This window comes from Strix aluco, chromosome 2 (assembly GCF_031877795.1).
Source record: "Strix aluco isolate bStrAlu1 chromosome 2, bStrAlu1.hap1, whole genome shotgun sequence".
In the NCBI taxonomy this organism is placed as follows: domain Eukaryota; kingdom Metazoa; phylum Chordata; class Aves; order Strigiformes; family Strigidae; genus Strix; species Strix aluco.
In genome coordinates, this window is record NC_133932.1 from 122,900,355 (window position 1) to 122,916,661 (window position 16,307).

At 35.8% G+C, this 16,307-nt stretch overlaps 1 protein-coding gene across 1 annotated transcript in view; it reads right to left on the reverse strand.

The window, feature by feature from the left end:
- Positions 1-672: 672 nt before the first annotated feature.
- CEP126 (centrosomal protein 126) overlaps positions 673-16,307 on the reverse strand; it is a 41,914-nt gene continuing 26,279 nt past the window's right edge. Inside the window, exons 5-10 of the mRNA XM_074816738.1 lie at positions 12,262-14,395; positions 7,534-7,658; positions 7,156-7,243; positions 6,487-6,690; positions 4,052-4,116; positions 673-2,245 (exon numbers count right to left, since the gene is read on the reverse strand). Coding sequence (XP_074672839.1) covers positions 2,138-2,245; positions 4,052-4,116; positions 6,487-6,690; positions 7,156-7,243; positions 7,534-7,658; positions 12,262-14,395 — 2,724 coding nt within the window. The 3' untranslated portion in view covers positions 673-2,137. The remainder of the gene's footprint in view (positions 2,246-4,051; positions 4,117-6,486; positions 6,691-7,155; positions 7,244-7,533; positions 7,659-12,261; positions 14,396-16,307) is intronic.

Sequence of the window (16,307 nt, forward strand, 5' to 3'; positions counted from 1 at the left end):
AGGCTCCAGACTGAAGTCAGCCCTTTAAGCTTATCAGATTTTTCCTCCAAAGATGTTGCAGTGCCTAGCTAGAGGAGAAAGGTAGCATTATTCCATTCTTCAAAACATTGCTTTGAAAAAATCAATCTTTCCCTAAACGTCCTTTGTAAAATTTCAGCTGCTAACTATTTGCTACGCTAGTTTTGGCTGACACTGTTTGCCAGCAGGTATCTCTAATCCCCTGATCAATTGTCCATGGTTATGATGGGCACATGTTTTCCTCTTCTCTCCTTTTTACAGGCTGGTTCCCTCCTAAGCAATGGCAGCACTTATTAAAGATAATGGTATGACGATCTTGGTATGAGGGGGAATAACAAAGCTTTAAAAATACTTTTGCAAAATAATTAATTGCTTCTTTTGCGAAGATGCATTCCATTTAGAGAAATGCCAGTGTCCCTCTGGGTGCATGTTCCCATGGTTGCACTGGTTCAGCACTGAGCCCCCTCCTGAAATACAACTCTCCTAAGCCCCCATACGCTTTAACAAAGACTAGTAGTAACACTTGTGTGGGATTCAGGCACATCTCTGGTGGAAATATGGTAGTACTTAAGTCCCCAGACAAACCCCACAATTCTTACTGTGTAGATATGAACAGAAAATCAGGCATCTAATAGGGAGTTATAAACCCAGAGATTTAGTAAATTGCTTTTATTGCTTCTTACAGCTAATTACCAGCCTAAATTTGTTGACCGATTCTGTGCATTGTATGTACCTTCTACAGCTTGTTTCAATGTTTATCTACTTTGTACTGAAACAGCAGAGGAAGAGTAAAGAGAGGAAGTTAAAAAGTTACCATTCCTTAGCAATTAACTAACTTCACAGATTTAGGTATCATGCTAGTTAACTAACAAAAGGCCTTTAATCAGAATTGACATAACAATGCAGACAGGTTTATCACCAGACACATCAAATCTGTTGACATGTTAATCGTCATGCCTCAGATGAATTTAAAACTGAGGGATCAATGTATAATTTGCCAATCCAAGACTGCCAAAACCAATCTGTCCCTCCAACATAACCACTTGCAAAGACAACTGCAAGTGCATCTAGCTCTGCAGAAAGACACTCAGACATGTTCTTAGACTATACATGCCCTTATGCAGAAAATACTAATATTTGGCTCCATCTGGGTATCTTAAAGACAGGAGTGGAGTCCTTGTCTCCAGGCCTGTTCTCCCCACTTAGCTTCCTTTTAAGTAGAGATTTTGTAATATGGCTTAAAAAGGTAAAACCAATCAGGAAAACCAAAATCCAATTTTTGCGGATGAGTTAGCTGGGTGCTTATGGTTTTGTGTTTCTAGAATACTTGTTTTAGCCTAAAGCTGACACTGATGTAAAGAGGTTTCCTTACATGCTTCAATGAAAGTGCATCTACATACCACTAGTAGTATATTTCCTTCCAAAGCACCTTTCTTTCTAATTTTCTGACAGGTTCAGCCTGGGGTTCTTTACAGAAGGAGCTGGGGAAGAATTCTTCTTTAAGTGCAAGTGTTGATAAAAGTTGTTGGGAAAATCTGGAGAACAGGAATCTCCAACAAATTCAGCAAGACCTGCAGGAGCACATGCTAGGAGAAGTATGATGTTGGGAGCACAGTCAGTTTTAGAGTCATCAGGTGTGGTTCCTGAGTAAGGGCAACACACAGTCTGCAGTCATTTGCAATACAGCCATCAATATAAAGATAAAAGGTGAAACTGCATGTATTATTTACTGATAATCAAATCACGTTTATAACACATATTTTACAATTGTAGTAGAATCCATTAGCAAATCTTAAAAAACTTGAGAAATTATGAAAGTAGTTTACACATAATCTATGTAGCAAAACATTTGTTTTCCTTTCATTATTATGAAATTATGGGTACAGGAAATTTACACAAACAATACAGACACTAAAAAATGTGAAGTATTTTCATTCTTTTAATAAAGTGCATAATAAAATAGACTTAATAAATTATTCTAAAAATGCTTACCAGTCAGTTGACATTGATTATTTGAATTACTGTTTTGTCTTTATTTTGTTGCTAATTTTATAGTGTCAGATAGTATACACATTACATATAAAGTACATAAAGCTGCAATATCCTGGGTCATATGATGTCAGTATCTCCTGTACAATCGCAATCGATTGTTAGCTGAGGCATCCTGGTACTGCTGTGAGGCTATTGCAGTGTTCACCAAAGGGGAGGATATACATTGCTGAACACTCTACAATAAAATGGAGAATATTGAGATATACATGTATATAAACAGAAATGTGATTATGCATAATATAACATACAAGAAAAATAATTTGATGACATCATGTGATCTGTTTTCCAGTATATAAACAGCTGTGCACCTTCATCTCGATTTAGAGGTTGGTATTACAGGGTACAATGTCATTCACACAAATTACTGAGTTTATTTGGATGTTGTGAAACTAGGAGAGCCAAAGCAGGTTGTTCTCTTGGTGAAGTAAAAATTTAAAATCCCACCACTTCTCATTGCAGAAGATTTGATGAAATCTTGGTCATCTATACCTTTTCTGCAGCTGGGAACTTATACGATAGTGGTTCACTCTTATCATCAAGAATTCCAAGCCAGTGCCAGAGATCTGAATGTATCCCTACAGCAAGACACCTGTTTAAATGCTTAAGTATATACTTGTAGGGAAAGAAGGGTCTTAAATGTCCATCAGAGAACTTACAGTTCCAGAGACTGGACAGCCTGAGTAATGTCTAGTGTTTATATCTTATTCGTGAAACAAAAATCTTGCAGATGAAGAATCAGTGGGAGAAAGCTTTGTCACAGACCAGCCAGCCAAGAACTCTGACTATTGAAAGCCAGGAAAATGCATTGGTGGGAGAAGAGCTTTTTTTTTTTTTTAAAGTAGGACAGGCTATGAAGAAAGCCCCAGAGAACACACAAGCTCAGAAATGCTTTAGTAAAACAGAGTTAGATCCAATAAAGGTACCTATGTTACACTAACTGCTGAAAAATACACAATTTACAAGTTATTTAGCCATAAAGAATTAAATTGGTAAGACAGGAGGCAGAAGAGAGGAAGCTCAGGTTCCAAGTCACACCTACTACTAGGATTCACAAGAAGAGAGGTAATGATGTGCTCCCTGTTCTTTTCACAGTCCCACTTCAAAACCAGGCAATCATTTTTAATTTAGGAGCCTGGATACTTTCTGGGGTTTTTCAGTCTCAAGCTCAGTAAGTGGCAAAAGCTTTCTGAATAAAGAGTATTTTTCTCTAACATTTTTGGTAACAGTTTATCCAGTAAAGTATATGAAGTATGTGGAAGTATATAAAGTCTGTGAAGTATACAGTCATGTGTCTGTATTTTTCCCTCAGTACAAATATATAGTAAAGGAGGAGACTGATAATACAGAATTATAAATACTAACTCCTGCATTATGCACTGAACATTTGAAATGTGTATTTTGTACTTTGGACACTCATCTGCCTATTCAGTTCTTCATATTCCAGGTATCATAATTATTTTGTTTCAAACTGACAAGATTTAGAATATATGAAACAAAATACAAAAACTTATTGAAGAAAGATAATACCTATCACTTATAGAACACGGCATACCTGCAGGTCAGAGTAAGAATTTATTGTATTACCAATTATTTTATGCACCACCATGCATCATTCCTCCCTTCCTGTCTATGTTATTAAGAAATACAAATTAATTATGACCAATATATAGTTCAAATGGACCCTACTAAATCACTATTCCTTAAAAGTTCTTGGAATTTCCTGGACTTTGGAAGTGTCTTCAGATTCCAAAAGGAAAATGAAGCCAGAGGGTGAGGCAGTCTGGTATAAACCATTAAAGCCTATTTACAGTACTATAAGGTTCATACGTGTATTTTTTTTTACATAAATAGAAATCTGAAAATCTGGCAAGCCAGTTGAGCAGATTGATGTCAATGTTTTCGATTATATTTTTACTATAAAATAAGCCATAAGGTCAGTTTGTAGGAATTAAAGCTGAACATGTTTAAGTTAAATACTTACTAAAGGGGTGGTTATCTGCAAAACATTTGAAGCAGATGGGTTTCTGGTAATGGCTTCTTGAACATCTAAAAATAACACAAATCATAAATATTACATAAACTAAATACTATAGTGGAAATATGATTCACAGTCAAATATTCAACACAAACCTTCACGAAGATTGTGGAAATGTAGTTTAACAGCCCTGTTTTTTTTGCCCTTACCAACAGCTGCTGAAGTATATGCTATATCTGTATTTTTAAAGTTTGCAGCTAGATATTATTATCTGAACAAAAAAAATAGTGTCAACAAAGAAATCTAAAGCTAGAGAAAAGAGTGCCAGCTACTCTAGGCTGGCAACAAAAATTCCAGACTTGGATTGGTTAGTGACTGTTATTCATTAAAAAGACCACTATGAATGTACACTGTTTTAGTCACTTAATTTGGTCACATGTGAAAACTAAGCCAAAAAAAGGGGTTCAGAAAGGTCATGGTTTAAAAACATGTTTTTAAACTTGTTTTACAACACTTTACTTACTTACAGGTACATACTTACAGGTACTTATATGTCCCATAAGTCTACCTGTAAAATTTCCCAGTTTCTTATTACCAATTTTAATCTCCAAATAATTAGGCAAGCTAATTAAATTTCTAAGATACATATATATATGTATTAGATTAATTTTCACAGTTACTTCATTTGCAGTTAACTCCTACGATTCTTTCATATTCCTTATGTACTTTTTTTAGTTTTCATAGTTTTCCTTTTCACACTTTGCACACTTCAGCTTTCTTTCTCCCAGTTCTTTTGCTGCATTTACCTTTGCCTCTATTTCTTTGTCATTTCTTTGTTATTTATACAGCAATTTATTTTCTATTTTCTTGTATTTCGTTTTTCATATTTACTTTCTTAACCCGAGCACATCATACTAAAACTCCTCTCTGACAAAAGACAGAATTGTTCACGTCTATTTGCCCGGAAGCATGAGGTACAATATAATGAAATTTGGAACTGCTGTTTGATGGAAGCAGGAATTGTAAGATACAGCTGCAAAAAGTTTCTAAGTGGTTGCAAAGATCGTTTACTCTGTTGTTGCAGTTTACAGGAAACTGAAGCCTTTTTCCTCAAAGTCAAGCAATTTACCATTTGACGTAGAAACGTACGGGTAGTGTGCAGAAGCTTAATAAGCCTGGGTTTAGTTTGATTCCAGTCAATAAGAGGGTAACCTTGGGTATATGTGACCATGAAATGATGCAGTCCAGAAGGAAAAGTAGTGGAATTGTAAAATAAAATCAATGGACTTCAAGCAAGCAGACTCTTATAAACTCAAATAATTGGCATGTAAAATTTCATATGAAAAAAGTCTGAGGAACATGTAAAATTCAGGAGACTTGGCAGTTCCATAAACAGCAAAAATAACAAGCAGAAGTTATTCCAATGATATGGAAAGACAAGCAGTCCAGTGAAAAGACCACATGGACTAAGTCACAGGGTCCCCACTGATTTCAAATACAGGATGGAGCACACAAAATACAGAAACGATGTCAAACTAATGAGAATTTTTGTGAAAGACCTGTATGATCACATAGGTCAAAGCACACACTAACCATTAGTTACAGTAGTAAAAGACCCAAGAAGTAAGTTTGTTCTACAAGTATGTTAGTTATAAAAGGACGACGAATGAAAGTGTTAGCTAACTAATCACTGGAGAGAAAAAATTATCAAGAACATGTAAATACTTTTCCCCCACATTCTTCAGCAAAATGGAAGCTGTGATTGGAGTGCTCATGTCAAAAATACCAGTATAAAGCAGGTAAGAAATCTGCCTGGCATAGAGAAAGAACAGGTTAGAGAACACTTAGGTAAATTTGACATTTTTAAAATAGTTGCATAAGTGATATTCACTTAAACATTCAGATTTGGTTGCAGCATTCTCACGACTCAGTATTTGTGATCTTTAAGAATTCATGGGGAAGACTAGAGGAAAGAAAATTAAAAGCCATTCATTATAAATGGTTACATTTGCAAAAATGTAGGATATATAAAGGGTAATTATTTGCAAAAATAATTGCAAATAAATTAAGAGGAATAATCATTGGAACAGATTCTCAAGTGAGGCTGATACATCTGATACATCTTCAAAGAACAATTGTAACAAACGTGTTAGAAACAACAGCTACAGTTGGGCTGAGCCAGCTTCTGAAGGTGTCTAGTCACATTTTGAATTATTTTTTTGACCAAGACAAAGTCACCATTATTTTAAATTAATTTCATTGACTGTAAGAAAGGTTTCATGATTTTGATCTACCATTTGCTGCATTTAGTAAAGAATAATAATAATAAAAGAAAAATATTTATATCATAGGATTCATGTTTTTAATCCAAATTAATCCATGACAACAAAATATAGTTATTTAATCACTTGACGTAGGATCCTATTTATTCTCAAACTTACCTTGTAGCCTTTGATTGAGATGATCAAGAGACTGGAAAATCTTCTGTTCTTCTACTGAAAGTGCACTCATGCCTGGACATGGAGCCCTGTTAAGCGGTAAGGGCTGTCTGGCCAGTTGCACACTTTCCATAGCTGCCAGGATTTCATCCTCTGCAGTGGATGTATTTGCTAGCTTTTCTGCCATAAGAAACTGAACAGTGCTTTCTGAAATCGAAGAGATTACAGGAGTAACTTCAAATGAGAAGAGCTCATGACATTTAAATATACTTGCTTTCATGACTATAGGTCTGTGAAACACACAAAATTAACATTAAAAGATCAAAAAGGTGGCAAAGTCAGGAAGCATGATATGTTAGAAAATGACATAATTAAGATCACTAATGCATCTTACAATTGGCACCATATCATGTAGTTATGTATGATCCATACAGCTACAGTTAAATGCAAACAGGAATGGAATGAAACGAGTATATATTGTAATGTATTTATAAAACCATCAATGACACATGATGCTATATCTTACATTTCCATGAAAAAATTAGGTCTAGACAACTACTTTTTCTTACTTAGAATCGCTAATGCCAAAGACACAAGTGATGTTATACAGGGGATATATTAGGTCACTACTTTATGTATAAAAAAGAATTGAAATGGGATGTGTTACGATACCTTCATCAGACTTATAGGTGTTATTCATATTTTGTACTGGATCAAATGCAGATTGAACAGGACTCAGCGGGACAGTACATAATGAATTCTATCAAAAATATTATAAGAATATTTTAAGTGTAATTTAAGGCAACTATACTACTTTCTGAACATTTTAAAAAATTATTTCATATTACTAAATGTTTTCAAGTGCTAAAATACTAGTGTATATTAATACAGTGATGTATGCTTTTATTCTTTTCATTAGCAGTGACAGCAAGCTGACTAAGCACACTGAATCAAAATAGCGTGACACTGAACAAATCTTTGATATTCCTGAAACTCTTTCCATTTTGAAGATAAATACGATTTTTATTTTATACAGTATTTAATATTTACCTGTGCATGATGAGTAGGTTTCCATCTTTTAGAGGCTACACTTTGTCTTCTGTGTTCTGAAAAAGCTCTGTGTTTATTTTCATGGTTGTCAAAAACCTGGTTTTGTCTTGCAACAGGAACAACACCTTAAATGACATGCATACAAAAATAAACCAAAAATGTGCAAAACCACAATAAAGATAGCTGTAGCAAAACTAATAATGGTGAGTAAATGTCTGTCCAAATTTAGACCTTTACCTTGTGTATGTTTACATCTGATCTCACTAAATGTATTTTCTTACAGTGAAAAGAGAGAAAGAGGCACTTCTAAGGCACATTTAATTTCATGATAGCATAGGACTATCCACAGATGTGGATTGTATGTGGACATTTATAAGCAGGTTAAGTGAAGTCCCACTTTGAATCCCAGATAACAAAGATGGTCTGTACAAACATACAAGGTGGTCTTACCAAGTAAGAGGGGGAATGAACAGTGAACTATGATATAACAAATGTCAAATAATGTGCCAAAAAGTAATGTTTTAGAAAATAAGTTGCATTTAGAGAATAATCCTAAAGTCCAGTTGTCCAACACATTAAACGCCTGTTGCCAAGATGCTGTATCTTACATCTTAATAGATTCAACATTTGTTAAGATTACATAGCACTGCACAGAAAACGTGTAATAGCTCACACAGTTTATTTGATTCATAGAATCACATAATGGTAGAGGTGGGAAGGGACTTCTTGAGGCTATCTGGTCCAGCCCCCTGCACAAGCAGAGCTGGTTACCCAGGACCGTGTCTGGATGGCTTTTGAGTATCTCCAAGGGTGGAGATGCCACAAAGTCTCTGGGCGACTTGTGCCAGTGCTCTGTCACCCTCACAGTAAAAAAAAAAGTGTTTCCTGATGTTCAGAGGGAACCTCCTGTGTTTCACTTTGTGTCCAGTGCCTCTAGTCCTTTCAGTGGGCACCACTGAAAAGAGCCTGGCTCCCTCCTATTTCCACCTTCCTTCCAGGTATTTATAGACATTGATAAGATCCCCCTGAGCCTTCTCTTCCTCACGCTGAACAGTCCCAGCTCTGTCAGACTTTTCTCCTAGGACAGATGTTCCAGTCCCTTCATCATCTTCACAGCCCATCATTGGACTCTCTCCAGTCTGTGCATGTCTCTTGTACTGAGGAGCCCAGAACTGAACACAGTCCTCCAGGTGTGGCCTCACAGGTGTGATTCGAATGCAAAGTCCTGGTTTAAAACCTTAGTTCTGCAGCTTGGGATTTTGTAGTTTTTATTTTTTATTTTTTACTAATTTATACATCTGTATACTAATTTTAATGACAGTACTGCTGTATAGTATTTTCCCTCGGCTAGAAAGGCCTAACCTAGAAACTGTACCTCAAATTTATCTCAGTTTTGTCTGGTGTAATAATACATTTTCAAAATTAAAGCATCAAGTTTCAAAATTAAAATTGAGTTCTTAATTAAACATTCATGCATCAAACTGGAGATGCAAATCAGCATTTTCATGTCCAAGTCAGGAATCTACACATCCAAGAAGATATTGTATTCTCATCTGTAAACACAGTTACTTGATTTGTAAATGCAGTTACTTGATTTATACATTTGCAGCAAAAGAAAACAATTCATTGATCCTAGAAGCAGATTTGAAACTAGTCATCTGGCTGCTGCCATCAACAGTAACATGAGACACTTTAGCTTTAAAAGGCTGCCATTTAGTTATATGTGAATTACTGTGATGTGACACGTGGTGCTGAATAGCACCTGAAAAGAAAAGGAAATGTGATCATGTTATATTAAATACAGGGGAAAATTTAAAAAGAAGCAGAGAAGAAACCCCTTGTTATATTAGTAATCACATAATGTTTTTCTGAAAAATAAAATCCAAAGTTGCTCTATTGATATGCATTGGCACTTAATTAGTCTAGCAAGTCATGCTACATCTATGCCAAGGAAAAGACTCCTTTGAAAAACGTTAACACAGAAGTATACTAAGCAATAGTATCTTTAAGGGCATGAGATACTGGGCAGTCTACCCCTGTTTAACTATAAGCATGTGAATTAGTTCCGTATTTGTCACAGGCTTAAATGTTAAACATATTTTTAAAGCATTTTACTGACTGAACACCAAAGGACTTAAATCTAATAAAATAATTAAAAAATAAATAACAAATTCTAATAAAAAATTAAAAAATAAATATTTCTAATATCCAGCTACAGTATAATACGTGTCAGCCAGAAGATATACTTGAAGCCTGGAAGCCCAATTAAAGGAAGATCCTCATGGATAACAATTTTATTTATTCATCTTGTTCTCACTTATTCTTTCTGTATATTTGGCCAAGCTTTGCAACTGATCACATTTTCGAGTGTCCTTACAGACCTCACTGAACTCTGTAATAGAGCCACAGCAGGTATTTTACTCAAGGTATTTTACTCAGTATTCAGTCTCTCATAGCAAGCACTTCAGGACAAAGAAGTGGTGATCCATGTGCATTTGCAGGCAATCGAACAAATAATAGCAAGTCATTAAGAGTTATCTAGAGTATTTAAAATAAAGAAGACTTTTAAACACAAAATCTAAGCAGATACTGACAGAGGGCCACCCAACCAAATTTTAAAAAGAGGTTACTCAGCTCCTCCTCTAAAAAAGCTGGAGCTATGTGACACTGGGGATGTAGCATGTAGGAAGTTGCAGTGAAGACAGTATTAGTAGCGCACACAACTCTGACCCAGTACATTTTCTGATTCATTGACTTGATGTGCAAATAAGGACAAGAGACAAGTAACTCTGCTGGAGGCAAGGCATGGTAATGCAAGACTTCATTCATTTCCAATGTAAAATCAAATAGGTTAATTTAAGTCACACATATCTTAAGCTCATCTGTTTGACTTCGAACTGGAATGGACAGCTGATAACATTTCTCATTTCCCACCCCTGCTTTAGGCCAAGAATATTCATCTACACCTGATCTTACACAACAGAGCTGTTCTGAATCACTCCACAGTTAAAACTATGTATTAGTAGATAAAACTAGAAATTTATTTTTTTTAAGTTACGGGAATTACTTATTTTGCTAGACAGTATCTTTGAGCTGCACGTCCAGTCCTCAGGGTGATCCCAGTAGGTGAAGCAGTTTGTACCTGAAGCAGGGTCTACAGCTTCAGGAGCTCTGCCTCCAGCTGCAACCCTCAGTAGGAAGCAAACCAGCACACAACATACAAATTATAAGCATGAGGATGCCATCAGTGCCCAAAGCACAGAATATAGCTAGGCTGAAACAGGGCAAATCAAAAAGCTTGAAAGCTATTTTGAAATGTGAAAACTAGGAGATTAAAGTTTATTCTCCCTGATACAAGGAAATATGATCATCTGCTTTGCAATTTATTTACTTATAGCAACTTATAGCAATTTATAATGATTTCTGCTTTAATGCTTAATAATCCTGCTTGCCCTGACTGTTCTGTGGAAACTTACCAAAGACTACTGTGTTCATCAAAACAAAGCAGTTTTCTGTGGAAACTTACCAAGAACTACAATATTCGGCAAAAATAAGAGACACGTCCTTGGAAAGCAGATGGGTTCTATCAAGTTTAGTCTTTGTAGTGTATAGATAGTCATATATGGGCGGTAGAATCTAATATACTGGTGCTTTTAGATAAGATAGAGGTGGTAAACCAGCTGGAACCAGTCTTGTTGTTCAAGAAATTGGCTAAGAGAATCTGCGCATGCTCCGAGGAAAAGTACAAGGTGAGGAAGACTGTGAGCCTTCCTCCAAAAGACCCCTGAAGACGACCACCAGGAGGCAATGTGCAGGCGCAAAGAGAACATAAACTGCTGACACCAGCCTTTTGAACTAACCCAGACTTACTTATGCATATGTATATTTGTGTTATGTAATGCAATGAATATGTATATCCACACTCTATAAGTTTCTGGTAAAATGTGCTGTTGGGGTGCAAGCTTTGTGGAGAAATCCCCTTGCACCCGGTGCTGGAGTAAACATGTCTGCTTTATAACTCTGAGTTGTAGAGTCTGTTTCCGTGAATCATCCCGAAATTTCTTATGTATCTTTCCTCTATCTTACCAACCAATCTCTGCATCATATTGTTCCCAAGGTTAATTTTTAACAAAATGAAGGATTAGTCCTCAAATTTCTTCAAATTCTTTGTAAATCGACATACTTTGCAGCACAGCAAAATTTGTCTGGTAGAAGCTCTTTAACTTACATTTAATTTTTTTGAGCATTAATGTATTACTGGGACTAAAACTTAAAAAATTTAGGCATTTACAGTGTCATCATTTTAAAAACATGGTAGATCTACATTTCTTTCACTCTCAGGTGGCAGTGACTGTTGGACAACAAGCTATGAGTCCCAGTTACCTTGTAAAACTTGCTCATATAAACTTAGTCACTTCCTCCTATATCATTACTTAGTCCACCTGTCACATTTGCTCATTAGTCAGGAATATAATCTCAGGAAAAATACTTCCTTTTCATTGAATATTGCAGAGAGCTATTAAAAATGCAGATGGACGTTTGAGAGGCCTCTGGGCACCACTAGAATAGAAATGACAATGACAAATGGTGAAAACTTGTTAAAACTGGCTGTATTGTGTGAATGGATGAAAGGCTGGATGTTTTAACTGAAAACAAATTTCTGATGTAATTGAAAAAGACTTTCATCTGAACATCCCCCCAGCCCAACCCCAGAAACATGACTCTTACCAGCAGCAGAGTCTTGAGGAGCTCGGGCAGTATGTGCTCCTTGCCAGGAGGTACTTGTTTTTCCAGCTGCTGGGGTATGATGGAGATATAATCCATTTTCTGCATTAACAGGTCTTCTTTCAGTGCAGGTTACTGAACAATCTTGACAGGCGCTTGTCTGAACACTAGATACAGAACAAGTATTTTTTGCCCAAGGTTTGTATTTGGCCATGCTGCAGCCAGGTATAGATATTGCAGTGGCCAAATCAGAACGACAAGTAATACTCTCACTGCTTTCTGTACCGTTTCTATTTAAAACCCGATCTGCTAACACAACATGCCTTTCAATTAAATCATTCCTGCTTGTAGTGGTAGCTTGAAGACGTGAAGGCGGCAGTGGCTGACACCCAGGGCTGGCTGTGTTTCCGCCACTTCTGTTTCCCAGCAGAGGTGCGGATGGTGGGTGAGGTGCTAGCAATTTCCCTGAAGCTTTTCGAGTTTTGCAGGCTTCAGCGGCCGACTGCGGTTGGATTATAGTGCCTGTTCTCTTCTTGGGCATAAAACTTGACTGGGGTCTTACAGATGTTGTTCTTCCAGTTATTTTTGACTTACTTTTGAGTTGATTACCTTCATTAATTTTAGAATTATTACTACATACTGGGGGTTTACTTTCTTCATCTTTTGGTAACGTCCAAGCTTTTTTAGCAGAAAAGGATCCAGTAGACATAAATATATTCAGAGACGTGCATTCTTTATTTGATTCTTCAGAGTTAACATTTGGTTTTGATATATGAAAGTTTTCCTGATGATTTTTTATGAACATGGGGTTTGAAGGTTGAGCAACAATACTTAAATTAGTCTTAGGAGCATTATTTGTAGTTTGAACATATTGCAGCTGTGCAGAAGATATTTTAGTGGTGTTTTTTTCACAGCATTTTTCATTATTTTCTATTATTATCTGGTTAATTTGATCACACCATGTTAGGTTTCTATTGTATTTTTCATTTTCTGCAGTTTTCTTTTTTATTTTTGCCAGTTCTAAACTGTCTCTGATAGAAGACATGGGTCGAGTTCCAAAACTGATCCCGTGGTTCAAAACCACAGCTTTGACATGACTGGGTTCATATTTAGAATCCTTCTTTAAGATACTTCTGAATAACTTAGCTCTTTTTCTTTCAAGAATATTGTTTTTCAGGGTTTTGTGCTGGGCAGGAAGGCCAGAATTGAACTCTGTATCAGACACCAGTGACATAGTTTCAACCATATTTCCCTTTTCTTCCTCATTGTTATTCTGTTGCTTGACTTCGCACAGAACTGAGGCATTTGGTATGTCCTGAAATAAAGATGATCCTGGATTAATGTCATCAATACATTTAATATTTTCTTCTTTTGTTTCAGTCATTTTTCCTGATTTTTTTTTTAAAAACTTTGTACAGATGTTTTTGTCCTTTGGTAATGTATCAGCTGTGCTGGGAATGACAGTGGAACATCCCTGATTAGGAAATAAGATTATAGATGTTGCAATAGGTTGACTGGAGGTTTGCACAGATATAGTTCTTTTTTGTGGGGTCATTTTAAAACTCTGATCTTGCATCAGATCCTGATCTCTTTCTCCTGGAACAGAATCAGGGCTGGCCCAAGCTTTGCTAGGACTGAAAACAGGATGACCAGTGGCTAATGTGCTAGACATTCCAGAAGCAGGCTTGCTTCTTTCTTCTTTTATATTTTTCAGAAAACTAAATGTATTACTTACAGAGTTTTCTTGCTTACTAGAGGTAGAGAACTCTGCGTTTTTTCTTCCAGATCTGTGAGAAGCAGATGATTCCTCTTCTGAATTGTTTACATGTTCAGCAGGAGTTAGAACATTATGTTTAGCTAAAAGATCATGAATAGGTAAATTGTGGTAGTATTGCAAATCTACATTTCTCAGACAATTATTTAGATGCATATTTTTAGAAGTACTTTGAGCTGTATAAAGCAAACCATTATTTCTAGTCTGTGATGTTTCTGGATTGTACAGGACACAGTCACACTGTGTAGTCAAAGATGATTCACTCGGTGTTGTGTAATTTCCATTTTGTTCTCCAGCCTCAAGACTGTCAAGGCTTGACAGGCTTTCTGAATCATCTGTTTTCTTGACTTCTTGATGAAAATTCTGAAATATAGGCATAAAAGCAGGCTATTGCATTTATCAAAAATGGGTTTTTTGCTGATACTAATTTTTCATTAATGAGAGCTTCAGTTAAAATACAATCAATACGGAGCCTGGTGTTTTTATGAATCAGCATCACAGCACCATAACCGTTTCCATCAGGTCAAAATTTACCTGTGTTCAATTGCAAAAGAAAATGATGTAGTTTGTGTATGAAATTCAGAGGAAAAAGCTGCATAGTTCAACAAATTTAATCTTAAATTTTATATAAATTCTACAGTATCAAAAAACGAACAAGGTTTGTCTAAACAACGCTACTGTTTCTGGATTGCCCTATGACACAGGATGGTTTTTGTGCTCTAACATGTAAGGGAGTTTACAAAATGAAAGAGAATACATGAAAATGCAGATTTGACAGTGGATCTGCCCTAAGCTGGAATTTTCCATAATACTAGACTGAATATTTTCAGACAAAGTGCCACAAGTGATGAGGATTTAAACCTTGTCATGGCAAACACAGAAAACATCTCTCAGATGTCCTAATCACAGTGATTAACACCTCCCCGCAGTGAAACCCCCTCTTCTCATCTTTCAGAAAGAAGAAACCATCATCTGATCTGTGAGGAGAGATCAGGTCTAAGGGCATATGGGAGTCCCATCCACACCCCCAACTTCTCCATCGTACTTTAATATAGTGATGAATAAGAGCAACTGGCACCACCTGAATCACCACTGGGACAACTTTATGTATGTACTATACAAGCATTTTCTTCACTATTACTTCCAAACACTGAGATGGTTGAAAAGACATACTTTTTTAAGGCCAAGATTCCAAATACATGTAAACATAAAGGAAAATAAACATATCAACTGTTTTCACAATCTTATCTACTCTCTCTTGTGGAAGTGGAAGTTCGCTTCCACGCAACCGAGCAGTTAAGTGATGTTAAACCATATGCTGAAAAAACTTGGCATGAAAAACTAAAAGAAACTGCATTAGATATGCAATCTTATGCAATGAAGATTTTTTTTTTCATCAGTGACTTTAAATGGAAAACGTTTCAAGTAGCAAAATCTGTTAATCTAGGTAAGTGATTATATATCCCTAGGCAATTAAAATAGAATTAACATTTTGAAAATTTACCAAAGAATGCATAAAATTCATTAGTGAATAAGAATGTATTTTTATAGTAAACCTTTTTTTTATTCTAATAAAATTGTTATACCATAATACTGTATAGTTTATAGCTGTACAAATATTTTAAATTGCAGAATAAAAGCTTAGTGAGTCCTGAAAGACTTTATGATTGAATTAAACCTTATCTTGCACTAAATGTTCAGAGGTTGGTGCAGTCTTCCATTATAGTTATGATTTGAGATAAAGAAACTAAATAGAAGAACAAAGAACCAAGTGTAGGGAAAGATTCCCCTTTAGGGAACATTTTCAAACTAAAGCTATACAAACCAGTGTCTTTCTAATTGAAATGAATAAATAATGCTTTGTTAGTTATTTATTAACCTTTACGTTTGGCTAAATTATATTGTTAACTTCTGCTTGAACTTCAACAAACAAGGAAAAGGCATATGCTCAGAATTTTCTGTACCAGGCCAAATTTAAGAACTAACTTTGAAATTTTCAGATGGGAAAAAGCCGTAAAAAGAAATTACAGGTGTCAGGCTTACTTCTTGTCTAATTTGGAAACTGAACCTGTATAGCTAAGTATGTGTTTCTAAAATGACTAAGTTTAGCAGAGGAAAAATTTTGTAAGGATTGATTCAAAAGACCCTGTTCCAATAGCAGGTTAGCTTAAATTGGTAAATCTGGAGGGTGCCAGAAAAATTACAACTTTTAAAAATTAAGATCAAAAAAATTCTACCCAGTTGTGCTCCAGAGGTTGAAAATAGACTTGATCCT